This window comes from Rhamphochromis longiceps, linkage group LG1 (assembly GCF_057381845.1).
Source record: "Rhamphochromis longiceps isolate RC_006_pf linkage group LG1, R_longiceps_female_GT1.1, whole genome shotgun sequence".
In the NCBI taxonomy this organism is placed as follows: Eukaryota; Metazoa; Chordata; class Actinopteri; order Cichliformes; family Cichlidae; genus Rhamphochromis; species Rhamphochromis longiceps.
In genome coordinates this window covers 2,911,975-2,927,820 of record NC_140557.1, presented here as the reverse complement: position 1 = coordinate 2,927,820, position 15,846 = coordinate 2,911,975, and the positions used below count along the sequence as shown (strand labels likewise).

Below are 15,846 nucleotides of genomic sequence, written 5' to 3'. Positions count from 1 at the left end.
CTCTTTAAAATTTAGATTTTTCTTTATTTCATGATTATTCTTTTTTGTTTTCTAAAACATCAGCATGACCCGCACATGTGTCAGTATGTATCACTGCAAAGAGTCAAACAGGTGACAACATGTCAGTAATATGACTGATACAGACATCTTTACAGACAGTACAAAGTGGCCAGTGTGTCACGTTGACCCACTGCAGCTGAAACTGTTTACATAACAGAAGCTCTCATCTTGGTGTTTTTGGGCAAATGTGACATATTTTTACATAAAACCTGCAAAGAGAGCGCGAGACATGTTTTCACTTTGTGAGATAAAACCACAACAATAAGACTTCAGACTTTATATAAATGCATCTATTTATGCAGTATTTGCAGATGCAGGTGAGCGGCACATTAAGGGAAGCTTGAAGAAAGGAAGAAATAACAGGTGTTTCCACACAGGTGTGGGGGTGTGACTTAATCCGGACTTTGGACCTCAGTGCCACCCTCCTGAATGCATCACTGTAAATGTACACACCAGCACAATGTTTGGACACACCTTCTCATTGAATGGTTTTTCTTTATTTTTACTTCTCTCTAAAATGTAAACACAAACTGAAAAAAATGACAACTAACTCTAAATATGTTTTAGATTTTAGTTTCCTGTAGCCGCCCTTTGCTTTGTTGGCAGCGCTGCAAACCTCGCTGCCTCTCAGTGAGCTTCATGATGTAGTCACCTGAATGGTTTCACTTCACAGGTGAGCCTGTCAGGGTTCATTTGTGGAATTTCTTAATCTGGTTGGGACCATCAGTTGTGTTGTGCAGAAGTCAGGTTGGTTCACAGCTCACAGCCCTACTTGACAACTGTTAGAATTCATATTATGGCAAGAACCAATCAGCTAAGTAAAGAGAAACGACAGCCCATCATTACTTTAAGAACTGAAGGTCAGTCAGTCCAGAAAACTTTGAATGTGTCCCCAAAAACCATCAAGCACTACGAGGAAACTGGTTCACATGAGGACCGCCCCAGGAAGGGAAGACCAGGAGTCACCTCTGCTGCTGAGGATAAATAGAATTTTATATATAATTCTAAATGCAAAAAAGTCAAATTTAGAAAGTGTTTCTAACTTCTTCACTTGAAAAAAAGTGACACAGTGATCTTCATCCTTCATCTTGGTGAAGGAAGCAGATTTAAAGATTTAGGATTCTCGTTTAAATCGGGCTTTTCCTGCTTGCTCATAGGAGGATGTTTGAGTTTGGGGGTCTTCTCTGTATTATTAGCATCTTAACCTTACAATATAAAGCACCTTGAGGTGATTGTTGTTGTGATTTGATGATGTGTAAATGAAACTGAACTGAACTGGCACTATGTTAACCATTTGAAAAAAGATGCAGGAACCTGCCCTGCAACGGTGCGCTGCATAGTGCTGCTCCTCTGGCTCAGTGCTGCCATGGGGTTTATGAGGAGGCCAGGTTTACCTTCATGCAGAAATCCCCAAATCAATATGAAGGAGAACAGGAGAACGTTCATTCTGAACATCTGGATGTGTCGCTTCCTGTCCATGCAAGTAAATGGAAAGGACCTGAGGTCACGCAGAGCTTCATCTTTAAGCCTCGGAGAAAGAAATGCATCGTGTGTGCACCGAAACAAGCAGCTGGTCCTCAGACTGTCGCCACAGCAGAAACCTGTCATTACCAAGGTGAGCGCACAGTTATCCATGAGGCAGAGCGAGCAGCAAACTGACCCACGTGTTCTCTGGATCCAGCAGCAGTTTATCTAACAGCCCAAACAGGCACAGGGAGAAGATGCAAACAGCAGCGTGACGCCTCCTCCTGAATATTCTGTTTTATCAGACTAACCTTTAAAATGTTGTCAGCGGCTATTTCAGTCGCTGCTTTGTGTAAAAATCTTTCAGCATCTGTCAGCAGGCACATCTGTTGCTGAGCTGCAGGTTTCAAGATTCACAGGAAAACTGATGAACACATGAAAATGCTCTCCAATGCACCTCCCACCAGTTTCATCCAGCAACTGGAAGCCTCCCAGTCTGTTCTGCTGCTGCTGCATTTCATTTTACTGGTGGTGGAAGTTTCATCATATCCCACAGACGTCTGTGTGGCTTCAGACTTTTGGTGATTTTCCACCTCAGGCTTCGTGGAAAAAGACGGCGACGTGGAGGCTGGAGGCCTGTGGGTCTGTTATAGGGCTGAGTCTCAAACACTGCAGCCAATCAGGACGTGCGAGGATGACCCGCAGGTCTCTGCTATGAGAAAAATTCCATATTCTCTGAGGTTATGAAACCATTACTCAGTCAGAGCTGAACATGTGAAGCGCATGTGTTTGGGCTGAGAGTCATTTCCACTTCCTGTCCTCGTCTCCTCACTGATATCCATCAGGAAGCTTCAAAAATCACTTAGAAATAGTTGCCGCGATCCAGCAAGAAGTCTGAAATCTAAAATCGTCTTATTTTAATCAAAGCACAATTAAACCTTTGAACTAACTCAGCGTTTTCTGTCTAAAGAAGCCAAAGACTTCACACAACACCCACGTTTAAAGGAAGCTTTTTATGTTTGTATTGTTCATTTGTTCACTTTGGTTTGAGGACGTGCAGGTTTGTTTGTTTCAGTTTCATTTTTGAGTTTCAGCTTCTTCACGTTTGATCAAACTAACAGAAACTAAAACTGACATGTTAGATTTTGGTAAATGGCCTGTATTTGTATAGCGCTTTACTTATTCCCTAAGGACTCCAAAGTACTTTACACTACATTCAGTCATCCACACATTCACACACTGGTGATGGCAGCTACATTGTAGCCACAGCCACCCTGGGGCGCACTGACAGAGGCGAGGCTGCCGGATACTGGCGCCACTGGGCCCTCTGACCGCCACCAGTAGGCAGTAGGTGAAGTGTCTCGCCCAAGGACACAACGACTGAGACTGTCAGAACCGGCAACCTTCCAATTACAAGACGAACTGCCAACTCTTGAGCCACGATCGCCCATTTTACTTTGCAAGTATAGTTTATATTCTATTTCTACTAAGAAAGTATTTTTTTCACATCTGGTTTTAGTTTTTAGTTTAGTTTCAGTTAAGAGAGTTTATGTTTACCCATGGACCCTGAAGGCAGCACCTCTTATGCTCACACAAACACGTGAAACACATCAAGGCCTCAAACAGTGAAGCAGTTAAAGACAGCAGCCTCTTTAAAGGTAAACTGAAGGGTTTCATAGTTTTTCCATCAGTGCTGAAAACAAGGAAACGCAGAGATCGTTAATCGACTCGAGATCACAAACCGAAACCCCCCAAATACCTTCCTGTTTTCTAAAACAACAGTTTGCATCCATGCAGTGTTTATAAGAGACACACAGCCTCTGAGTGACGACCTAGACCTGCATTGTTTGCAACAGCCAGCAGGGGGCTACAATAACACAGAGAAAACCTCAACAATCACGCAACCCCTCTATGAGCAAGCACATGGCCACAGTGGGAAGCAAAAACTCCCCTTTAACAGGAAGAAACCTGGTAATCATCTGCTGTGGCTGGTCAGGAGTGAGAGGAGGACGTCTATGAGACAAGGAGCCTCACCTCAGCTCAGTGAACACTTACCTGATGACTTTGGTCTCAGTGCCTTCAGGTTTGTAGAAGCTATCTGCATTTCTACACCTGTGGTCATGGAAGTGATGGAACACATCCGGATGGTTGAGTGACAGAGTGCGAGCTTTAAAGGACCGACACTTGGAAGCAAAGTCCATGCTGATATTAAGCAGTCAGACTTGGTGTCACGAGGTTCATTTCCAGTCTTTGGGATGACCATTCTCAGAGGAATGCTTTTGTTTGCTTAAACCTCTTAATCCCAATCTATGAATCATTCAAGCATAAAAAGGCTCCCAACTGAAGGGATGAATTGGTGTTGTGTCGACACGTAACAGACAAGTTAGCAAAGAACCTGTTTGAGCTTCAGGCTCTTTGTTACGAGCCGCCTGTCACAGAAACACATCACTGACGGCTAATAAGTTTCTTAATTATTTTGTGGACAAGGTTGCTAGTTTGAGACCTCCGACTCTACCTATTGCTGACCCAGCCATGCATGGTTCTTGCTCAAGTTTGTTCTCTGCTTTTCTACCAATTGTTTTATCTGATTCAGAGAAACTTGTGCTGAATGCTAAACCGTGTGGCTCTCCAAATGACGTTGTTCCTCCCCGTTTTCTTAAAAAGGTATTTCCTATCATCGGACCACACATTCTGAACATTATTAATACTAGTCTTTTGTCTGGTCAGGTACCTAGGTAATTTAAGCATGCAGTCATGCATCCTTTACTTAAGAAACCGGGCTTAGACAGTTCAGTCATGTCAAATTTTAGACCCATCTCTAAGCTTCCCTTTCTTAGTAAGATTCTGGAAAGGATTGTTTATACTCAGTTGATGGACTACTTGAATGACTCTAAATTGTCAGAAATCTTTCAGTCCGGCTTTAAGCCATTCCACAGTACGGAGACAGCCCTCGTAAAAGTTATGAATGACTTCCTGATAGCAACAGACTGTGGTAAATATGCAGTGCTGGTCTTGTTGGATGTGACCGCTGCATTTGACACAGTGGATCACGATTTGCTGATCTCCAGCTTGCAGCACTGTGTGGGAATTTCTGGTTTGGCACTTTTGTGGTTAAAGTCCTATCTCTTATGTAGGACCTTTTGTGTTAAGTTGGGGTCGGCTTCATCCTCTGTGGCCCCTCTGCTTTGGGGTGTGCCACAGCGATCTATTCTTGGGCCGTTATTGTTTTCGTTGTACCTTTTGCCTCTTGGCGCGATTTTCCGAAAGCATAAAGTGCCATTCCATCTATACGCAGATGACTGCCAGCTCTACTTACCTTTTAGTCATTCTGATAGTCTCCCAACTGGACCTCTGCTTGACTGCCTTACTGATGTCAAAGCATGGATGGCAAAAAACGTTTTAAATTTTAATGATCGGAAGACAGAAGCAATTTTATTCGGCCCAAATCGTTCTTCTCATACTCCGGATGTTGATCTTGCAGCTTTGACTTCCCAACTAAAGAGTTTGATCACAAATCTCGGAGTTAAAATTCTGCACTTCTGTACAATCAGCATTTTATCAACTCAGATGTTTATCAAAGGTTAAGCCCTTTCTTTCCAAGCGTGACTTGGAAAGTGTTATTCATGCCTTTATTACCTCACGTTTAGATTATTGCAATTCTCTTTTAATAGGGGTTGGGCAGGGCAGTTTGTCACGCTTGCAATTAGTGCAAAATGCTGCAGCACGATTTTTATCTGGCAGAAGGAAATTTGATCACATCACTCCGATTTTGGCCTCTTTACACTGGCTTCCTATTGAATTTAGGATCCGTTTTAAAGTCCTTTTATTGGTTTTTAAATCTCTAAAATGGTCTGGCACCTGTTTATTTGTCTGACAGCCCCACGTCCCCACTCGTTCCCTTCGGTCAGCTGAGCAGTTGCTGCTTTCGGTCCCAAAGTCACGGCTGAAACTTAGAGGAGACCGAGCGTTCTCTGTTGCTGCGCCGATGCTTTGGAATAACCTTCCTCTCCACATTAGACAGGCTGCATCAGTGCCAGTTTTAAGTCTTTGTTAAAAACCTATTTTTATTCCCTGGCTTTTAACTCTGTGGATAACTGATTCATTCTTATTTTTTATTTTATTGCTATGTCTGGTTTTATTACTATGTGCATATTGGCAGCAGCTTCATTTTCAGCATAACAATGCCGTAAAAGCACACCTGGTCTATCGGTCATGGGTCGGCCTCCCCAGAGTCGGACCTCAGCGTTACTGAAGCAGTGTGGGATCATCCTGACAGAGAACAGAAGGAAAGGCAGAAACACCCAAAGAAGAGCTTTGAACATCCTTCAAGAAGCCCTGAGAATAAAGGTGCTACACCAAATATTCGCTTTAAGCTCACCGGAGTCGCGCAAACTCTGATTTTGCCTTTATTTCCATGTGTGTTTGCATGTTTCCCTACAAAATATGAAGAAATGAAATGTGCAGCAATCTTAGCTGAAACACAGACGCTCGTTATAATCATTTTATTTACAAACTGGTTTTTAATTCTTACAGTGACGTCGTTGCTTCAGTACAAATACAATAAAACCTGAATTCTGAGCCAAAGCAGCACTGTCACATGTTTCTTCTTCTACTCTCGACAATCAGCAGTAATCACGAAGCTTCCTGTGCTGCATTGTTTCTGTTTTCCCGCCTTTTTCTCGGCTCGGCCGACACAGTTTCCTGCGCTTCCTGAAGCTTTTCCTGTCCTGTATAAACACTGCAGCAGCTCTGTGGGCAGGAGCTTCTACCCCCAGGCTCTTTATCCTATCATAAAGCTCAGCAGCGCCCTCCAGCAGCTACAGCTAAAATGACTGTAGGCTTTATTGTATTAAAGCTTGCCTCATGATTTCATTTTTAATTGCTTATTTTAGATTTTTCATGTGCGGTTTTTGTTATGAACAGAAGCTTGTTTCAGTACATTTTTGACATCATAAATTCAAAATTTCAGGTTCAGTATCCCCAAATTTTATCTTACTTAGTCAAACTTTTTGGGCAAATTTTGGTTCATAAATGGCAGAAAATCTTTTTTTCTATGATAGAAACAAGCTTCCAGAGTTCAAACAGTGAACCATTTGTTCTAACTATGATATTTTTTACTGTGTTATAGGAAAAGCAACATGTTCAGACATTAAAATATATGCTGCACTTTTGTGCGTGCTGATGAAGACCTCATGACTCAGAGGTCCAAACTGACCCGCTAACCCTGAACCGTCATCCTGGTGACCCTGAATGACCTGGAAGCTGCCGGCTAAAATCATTGGATGTCCTCAGAGCTCAGCTGATGTCAGACAGCGTTATCGAGCAGCTCTCGGTGGAAAATCAATCAGCGGCTGTCAGATCTCTCACACGCCACAAATACATGTTCAGTCTGTTTTTACATGAAGAAGACGCAGCTCACGCCTTTCTTCTTCTTCTTCCGGCTGCTTCCTGTAGTTCCCAACACATGCCTCTAAAATCAGCTGAGGGAGGGCCCCAGAAAGTCAGTGGTTAAGAAGCTGCAGGACAGAAACCGGGGATTCTGGGAAAATGAGTTTCTTTAATCATTTCTGTTACAGACACACTCCTCCTGCGTGGTGAAACAGCGCCCCTCTGGGTTCTAATGGCTGGTACATGTAAGTCAGTTCGTGTGGCCAAAGACGGTACTGCAGCCAGACAGTAACCTCCGTGAGATCAAAGTTCTCTGAAGCTCTGAGACCTGAAAAAACCTGAATTAAGGTGGGAGGAAGGAAGAAAAGAAGGAAGTATTCTTTCCGTCCTTGCTTTATTTCCTGCTTCCTTTCATTTACATCATTCTTCTCCTTCCTTCCTGTCATGTGACAGTTTAGATGAAATGTGTTTTTCTGTGACAATAAAATCCACCACAGAAGAAGAAGCATGTCCTACACCTGAGAGTGTCCTGTTTCCTCCTTGGAGCAGGTGGAGGGCAGCAGCTTCCTGTCAGCTCACTCCTTTGACGGCTCCTCTTCCTTCTCCTTCGTCTCCTCCTTCTCCTCCTTCTCCTCCTCCCCCCCTCTCTCTCCTGCCTTCATCTCCACGGTGAGAACCTCCTCCCCTTTGTGCCGCGGCGTCATCCTGATGATGACCGAGCTGTCGGCTGTTTCTGCCACCGTTTCCTCTCCGTCTTCCGGAGCTGGACTCAGGGGTACCGGAGACCGGCGGTGCATTGGAGAAGGGGGCGGGATTGGAGAAATGGAGGGAGGAGCCTGAAGAACAAAGAAGGAAAGGACAGGATGAAAGATGGAGGACAAAATGACTTTCCTTTGCTGCTGGTCTCTAAGGGCGTCTCCAAAACACACAGGAAAAATCCAAATCCTGAAAAACCCACGATTAATTTTTGATCCTTTTTATCTTCCTTCCTTTCCATCTTTCCTTTACAGTCTTTCTTTTTACTTCCTTCATGCTTTTCTTTATTCCTTCTTTCCTTTCCAACTTTCATTCTCCTGTCCTTCCACCCTTCCTTTCTTCCTTCCATCTTTTCTTTCTTCCTACCCACTCTTCTTTTCTTCTTTTTACCTTCCATCCTTCCTCACTTTCTTCCTTTCTAACTGCTCCTTTCCTTTATTTCCTCTTTCCTTCACAAACATCCTTCCTTCCTCTTTTCCTTCCTCCCTTCTTTCCTTGCTTTCTTTTCTTTCCACCTTTCCTTTCTTCACTTCTTTATTATTTCCTTTCTTCCTTGCACCGTTACTTCCTTCCTCACCTCCTCCTTGCTTTCTTTCATCATTTCTACTTTTTTTCTAAAATTCCTTACCGCCCCCCACTGTTCCTTCCTTCCCTCCTAGTTTGTGCTGTCTCCCAGGTGCTTTGCTCCTCTACAGAACTCCATGGCTAACATTAGCTAACATTAGCTGACATGAGCTAACATTAGCTAACGTTAGCTACCTCTACCTAAGAAATGGAGTCTGCTAATTTGAGAAAACTCTATGTGGGCACAAAAATAAAAGCTGATCCAGGTTCTGAGAGCGTTTAACGTTATCAAGTAAGTTAAGGTCAAGCAGTTTTAGTGATTGAGGTGAATGTTTCCCGAAAACAAACGAGCAAATTAGCTTTTATATGAAAATTTCTATCAAGGGATGATGTTCTAAATCTGTTTCTTACCAATCAGCACGCATTAGGACATGAATCGTTTCATTTCAGTTTTGACACATTACTGATATTCCTAATATGGCAGTGGACGCAGTAGCCCCTCCCACCTGCTGATCAAACCTTCTGTCCATGAAGAAGACCCAGTCAGAATAAAGCTGGTTTAAAGAGGAGGAGTTAAACAGCTCATTTCAGACAAGGGATAACGTGAGGGCCTCCACAACAGTGCAGCATCAGATTAAGGTGGCTTATTATAAACTGTGAATCATTCAAAGCTGCTCTGGTGGAGTCACTGAATAAAGCACTGAAAAGAACCTTTCAGTCTCCTCACTTTATCTATCTATCCTTCCTTCCCTGCAGCTGCACAGAGGTGATGTGGTGATGCTGGCCTACCTGTGCCTCTCCCGCCTCAGACGGTCTGTATACTTTCTTCAGCTTGGCGAAGGTTCCCTCGATGCCTGCCTGCTCCGTCACCTTCAGGGCGGCCTTGAACATTTCTGGTGTGTCCGGTCGTGGCGGGATGACTGTCTTTGCACCTTTACCCTCCTCCTTCTCCTCCGGCTTCTTGTCCTTTGTCAGCATCTTCCTGCACAAAGACAAACACAGGGCGGCAGTCCAGACAAGCTCAGAAACTGAAAACCTTGCTCCTACATCTCCAAACCTCCACAATCTGACATTCAGCAGCTCCGGCGGCTGCCGCGGCTCCGGCCGGTCTGCTTCAGCGCCATGGCCTGACTGAGCAGATAAAGGAAGGTGGATCACCTCAATGAGCTGACCCGATTCTCAAACACAAACTAGAGCGAGCGCCGTGAGCTGATTAGAGGTGAGTCTAATCCTGTCCCAGACAGAGAGATCAGACAAACGAGAGGAAGGCGAGCTGAGGAAGCAGCAGAAACAATCAGCCTCCTATTAACTGATGGTTGTTATTAGCAAGTGGGGCTGCTTTACTGACATGCTGGATCCGCCTCCAGCCGGATGGTGACCAGAGTCCGGCTGGTTAAAGTACAAATCTGTCCTCAGGTATTCATCTGTAAACTGTGGTAACATAAGTGTGTCTCTACAGACTCTGCAAGGTCATGAATGCAGTGAATCAGTATTTATTAATAATAGTGTTCCTACTGTGACAGGACAACAGGACCTAACCCTTCCAGCTCAGTGTGAGAGTCTTCACTGCTGTTTATAAAACAGAGCTGGTGGGACGCAAACACTAACCTCGTTGTCTCTCCACCCGACGGCCGTGGTTTGGACAACGTGTTGCAGGTTAGCAGGTTCTGTAATAGTTCTCCACCTTAACTTCCCAATAAACCCTGACAATATGCTTTAAAAAATGCCAAGAAGGTTTCTTGGGGTTACGATGGCAGCCATAAACCAGAAGGTTGTAGCTGAAGTCTTTGCTGCTGCGAGAGTAAAGATGCTGACTCGAAGACGAGCTGGTTGTGTTTAAATGTCGTAATTCGGTGTGAAAGGACTCGCATTTGGATTAAAATAATTAAACTGCGTTCCGCTCTAACAGGGTCTCGGTCTTACTTGGCCTTCTTGCGCAGCAGTTTTTCGGACTCGGGGTAATGCACCAGGATCTCTGCCAGGTCATTCTTATCCAGGATGAACAAATTGGCAAATCCGTGGGCCTTCACGTTGGCTGTGCGCCGGTTTCCTCCGCCTCCCGCCAGCAGACTGACCAATCAGAGACCACAGAGAGTTTTTTCAAAACATCCTTTATTATGATTATTGATCATGAAAAACTAATCTACTGACATGATTTCACTTTTTTGAAACATTTAACACCCTGTTGGGTAAATTTCATTCTCCCTCTGTGGTATGAAAGTTGTCTTATTTTTATCATTTTAACAAAACCTAATCACAGTATGATGATATATCTATAATATATTTCAGTCTGGCGTGCTGCCCAGCCGCACATCCTGAGAACGATTGAACGTCTTTATTTGCAGCCGCCACGTGCAGGTTTTTAATTGTTTAACAGGATGACGGGAAGCAGCTCTGACCTGATCTCTCCAAACACCGAGCCGGCTCTGATGGTGACGAACACCGTCTGCAGGTCAGGACCGCCCACCACCTGAACCTCGCCCTGCTTGATGATGTACATCTCCCTGCCGATCTCCCCCTGAAACACAAACACACACACACACACACAGTCTGTGTCACCATCAGCTCAGTAACACCTCTGCCGGCTCGACAGGTGCGTTCTTACCTTTTTACAAACAAAGTCTCCGGGCAGGTACACGACAGACTTGAGCCTCATTAGCATGTCAAACACCATCTGCCTGTCACAGCCCTGAGACACACACACACACACACACACACACACACACACACACACACACACACACACACACACACACACACACACACACACACACACATTTATGCATTCATGTGTATAAAAATGTTTTTATTTTTTATTCGCCGTTTCTGACCTGAAACAGGGCGACTTTACTGACGATGGCGTAGTTAACGTCCACGGCGATGTCCATCCTCATCTTATCGGGAAGCTGGATCAGAAGCTCCTGCTCATCTGCACACGGGACACCACAATGCTCACTGTTACTTTGAACTCGAGGCGTTCAGGGACCAGGTCTCAGACAGCTTCTCTCAGACATTTCTTACCCAGCATGCCCTGGCTCTTCCAGGTGTAGTCGTACCAGGTCTTGATGCGGTTCTGGACCTCGCGAGGGATGTTGTAGGAGGTCATGTACTTAACCGTGCTGTCCATACAGGCACGGTAGTAGTTCTCCCCGGCAGTCGCCGCTCCAACTACATCCCTCATCTGACACATTGCACCAAAAACCAAAGGGGGCGGAACCACGTTAGGTCATGGATGGCCAAAAAGAAGCAGAGCTGTAAATGGTGGTTTTACCGACCTGACCGATCATGATGGAGAAAGCAAAGACGCCAACAAAGTAATTAATGAGTTGGAAGCAGATTTCAAAGACAGTGGTTGGGTCGGGCAGTCCTCCAATGGTGATCAGCGTCTTCACGGCAAAGTAGTAACAGCGGATGTACCTGCAGGAATGAAAACAGTCCATCGATTCATGAAGAGCTTCAGCTTTAGTTTAGTGGAAATGCACTTTTAAGATATTCTAACCTGATTTGAAGAACCTAGAACATTTTAAAATTCAAACTTCTACTGGGTTTTGATTCCTTCAAGGATTTCAGCAAAATGCAACATAAAGCTGACGAATCTGTGATAGTTAAAATTTAATTATATGGGTAAATTCAATCAATAACCCAGCCACAGCTGTGAGGCCAAACTAACCATCACCTGTGGATCAGAGACACAGTATAACACATTCACATCAGAAATTTCCTGTCAATTACAGTGAATAAAAGGTTTTGTTACAATAAGTCGGTGACCCTGATGTTAGTAGATCTGTCCACTGATGTCTGAGCTACAACTATAACCAAATCAGACACAGTGAAAATGAAGCACGATCACACTGCTCCAGTTTTACAGATGACGTAACTGCCATACAGTCTGTTTGCCCTGTTGAAGAGCAAACAGTTATGGCTCTTCTATATTCAGATTTCCTCTTTCTTCCTCATTCTGACATCCAGAAACAGACAGAATCAGTCTCACATCGTTAACATTGAACCCTTCTTATTGCAAAAATATAAATCTGAATTCTTACGCGTTGCCTTTTCCATTGTAGACCCACTTGGTGGATCCCAGTCCTTCATAATCGGAGCCCCAGTAGAAGAGGCAGGCGTTGATGTGCAGGGAGTACAGCAGGTACATTGAGGTTCGGATCACCCTGACATACAGCGGCAGAAACAAAAATAACATCAAAAATTCAAGAACAGCAACAAGAAAGAGATCTACTGAAATAAATTATATTTAACCTGGGCGTTCCTCAAGGATCCAAACTGGGGCCACTACGAATGCATTTAGGCTTTTTGCAGATGGTACACTGTTTTTGTTGCTCTGGGTAAAAACTCTTTTGGCCATTTTTTGGTGCCTAAATGACAAAACTTTCTCCCATCAAAATAAAACTAAAATGATGACCATTCTTATCAGCTGAAAAAACTGCACCATGTCCCTGAACCCTGCCACTGAAAACTAAACTAAAGTAAAAGAATAAAATAGTTTTTCTGGGTGTGTATTTTATATTTTTATGCTGTTAAATGTAATATTTTACCATTTTTATGTTGCTATTTTCATATTTTCTATGATCTCTGAGGTAAATATTTCTTACAGGGCAGAGTCAAAAAAACATTTATCCTGATCGGAGAAAAGAAGTTTAACGAGGTTTGTGACATCATCACTTGTCAGTTTAGATGTGTGAAGATTCATATAGAGCTAGAGACAAGACTGGCAACCTTCTGGGAACCTCCGGTAATCAGAGATGGGCAGTAATCTGATTACTTTTTTCAAGTCACGAGTAAAGTAAGGGATTACTATTGCAAAAACAGTAAATAGATTACCGTTACTTTCCCGTAGGAGCGCTGCGTTGCTGCGTTACTAAAACCATGATTTTTTTTGCGAGAATGTCTCATGACAGTGACGTAAGCGAGTGCGACGTTCGTGACAACAGCTGTGTGCAGATCAACAGTGGATCATATATCGAGTGCAGGAGAGAGTATGAGCGTGCAGCGTTTAAAGCGTGGAAGTACTGACCTTACTTTGAGTTTGATTCCATAAAAAGTGACCAAAACATTAGTGTCCGTTGCTCACTGTGTGGGAAGAAAACTTCTTTTTACAGCGAAAAAACCCCCCCAAACTTCCAAGCAAGCACCGAGTAGCTACGACGTAATGGGAAACTCACAGAGAAACTCGCGGATTAATAATAATAATGGATTGCATTTATATTGGGATGCCTCAAAGCGCTTTACAATACCACTATTCATTCACTCTCACATTCACACACTGGTGGAGGCAGCTATAGTTGTAGCCACAGCTGCCCTGGGGCAGACTGACAGAGGCGAGGCTGCCATATCGCGCCATCGGCCCCTCTGGCCAACACCAGTAGGTGGTAGGTGAAGTGTCTTGCCCAAGGACACAACGACCGAGACTGTCAGCCGGGGCTCGAACCAGCAACCTTCCGATTACAAGACGAACACCCAACTCTTGAGCCACGATCACCCCCCCCGGATTCTTCAACTGACCGCTGCAGCTCACCTGCACCAGGGTAAACCTCCGCCTACCCCACTCCTGCTTTACAGGTGAAAATAGAGCAACAGGACCGCTGAGTCTTTGATTTGATTTATTTTCTGCAGTGTTTTACTTACTTACTTTGAAAGTAAACACAAAAAAGATTTTATTTTATGTGCTGGAATGTGCAGAAAATAGGTTTAAATGTTAAACTAATTTCTTCCAGTCAGAGAATGTTGCATATAATTACATTTTTGCTTGATGCATAAAGTTAAAAGATTAAAACTAATAAAACAAGTTTTAAAAAGAGACTTTTCCATTTGATTACATTTTGTATGATGGATTATGCAGAAAAAGTAGAATTGGGCTGAAAGATCTATCGCTTTATCACCTATTCAGGGTGTAAATCGTGTTTTTAAAAAGTAACTAAGTAATTAATTACTTTTGAAAATAAGTAATCAGTAAAGTAACGGGATTACTTTTTGGGGGAAGTAATCAGTAATTAGTTACTGATTACTTTTTTCAAGTAACTTAACTTAGTAACAAATATAGAATGTGCTTCCCTGACTGGTTTGTGAATAGTTCCTGGTGTTTCCTGGTTATTGCTCACAGTAGGACTGCATGTGTCTGATTGTACACATCTTGGCATTATGGGCTTGGAGGCAAACGTTCTCCATTTCTTGCACTTTTTCAAGTTTCACTGCAGCTAAGAATTCAGTTAGTGTTTACAGACAATTCAGAGTCTTCCATCAAATAACAGACGACCGCAGCAATCCTATGGACGGTTTTGGTGCATCGCACTCTTTGGGACTGATGACATCCAGCAACAGCCAGCAACCACTCACCAGCCAGTCAGGGAATATGCTTTCGGTAAAGACAAAAGGCTGCTGGATGGACTGCAAGCCTGTGTGACTGAGACCTAAACGACTGATAAACCTGCTGAAGGTAAACGGGACAAACTACACCCTCAGCAATGAAGTGAAACACTTCCAGGGTGACCATCGTGCCTGTTACGTGGAGAAATTGAGGGCTTATGTTTACTTACTGCCTCCGGGCGTGTTTGATGCTGTGATGACGATTTCATTATGTCATCAACAACGCCTCAAATTATATGGGACAAGATCTGAAGACCTACAAATTTTGGGTGCGTCTTGGTATTTTGTGCCAGGATGGGTTCAAACATCAAACACAGGAACAGGAACAGGTGGACACCGGTCACTGCTGAGGTCTTTAAAACATTTTCTTTACATTTTCACCTTCACACCTCCAACCTGAACAGTGATCCTGAGTGATGTTATGTCCAGGACAAACAGTGGAGAGTGAGGCTGGAGACCTTCTCACCTATAGATGTACGCTTTCTTCATCACAGATTCCATTCTGTCGTTGAACTCAGAGAAAACCATGTACTGAGAGAGGAAAACAGAGGTCAGCTGTTCATCCCGACCACAAAGATCAGCTGTGAACAAAGCAGAAAAACCTTCTGACCTTCAGCAGGCGAGGGAACCTCAGCAGAGAGTTGACTCCAGTGAAATAGTAAAATACCTCCAAAGGAAACAGGCTGATGATGTCCATCTGCAAAGCACACAGCAAACACTCACCAGGGGGAAACCAAAGGGTTAAAGAAGTTCTAGAGATCTGAATCAATCCGTACTTTATATTCAGAGAACCTGAATATAAAGTACGGAGACAGCTGAGGTTGTGCTGAGTTTAAAAAACTGTGTGCACAATGTAAAGACGCAAAAATATCAAAGATGCAGACTCGTTTGTTTTGTTAGGATTCATGAATCTATAGGATTATAACATCTTTTTTCCAGCAGCGTACACATATTTTAGCATCCACATTATGACCATTACCAGATACATCAGCCATCACTAGAAGCCAGATTTTATAAACCGGTTTATATTTATACATCTTATAAACTCACTGGTCCTGTTTTTAAGACTTGTCCATTGGCATCTTAGATTTTTGAAGCCAGACCTCATAAATGTGCTTTATCACTTTTCCCCTGTAATGTGACCATGATTCACAAAATAAAGATCAACTTTAATGTACTAATATTTAAAACTAGAGACTGAGACTATAAACTGTGTTTACTGAGGTCAGACTTTAC

General features: G+C 43.4%; 1 protein-coding gene across 1 annotated transcript in view; it reads right to left on the bottom strand.

Moving 5' to 3' along the window:
- Window positions 1–6,011: 6,011 nt before the first annotated feature.
- The window catches only part of cngb1a (cyclic nucleotide gated channel subunit beta 1a), a 31,702-nt gene continuing 21,867 nt past the window's right edge, over window positions 6,012–15,846 (bottom strand). The window contains exons 22-32 of the mRNA XM_085402713.1: window positions 15,221–15,307; window positions 15,077–15,141; window positions 12,276–12,398; window positions 11,508–11,649; window positions 11,254–11,413; window positions 11,064–11,161; window positions 10,838–10,921; window positions 10,632–10,750; window positions 10,156–10,302; window positions 9,022–9,214; window positions 6,012–7,748 (exon numbers count right to left, since the gene is read on the bottom strand). Of these exons, the coding sequence (XP_085258839.1) occupies window positions 7,488–7,748; window positions 9,022–9,214; window positions 10,156–10,302; window positions 10,632–10,750; window positions 10,838–10,921; window positions 11,064–11,161; window positions 11,254–11,413; window positions 11,508–11,649; window positions 12,276–12,398; window positions 15,077–15,141; window positions 15,221–15,307 (1,479 nt within the window). The 3' untranslated portion in view covers window positions 6,012–7,487. The remainder of the gene's footprint in view (window positions 7,749–9,021; window positions 9,215–10,155; window positions 10,303–10,631; window positions 10,751–10,837; window positions 10,922–11,063; window positions 11,162–11,253; window positions 11,414–11,507; window positions 11,650–12,275; window positions 12,399–15,076; window positions 15,142–15,220; window positions 15,308–15,846) is intronic.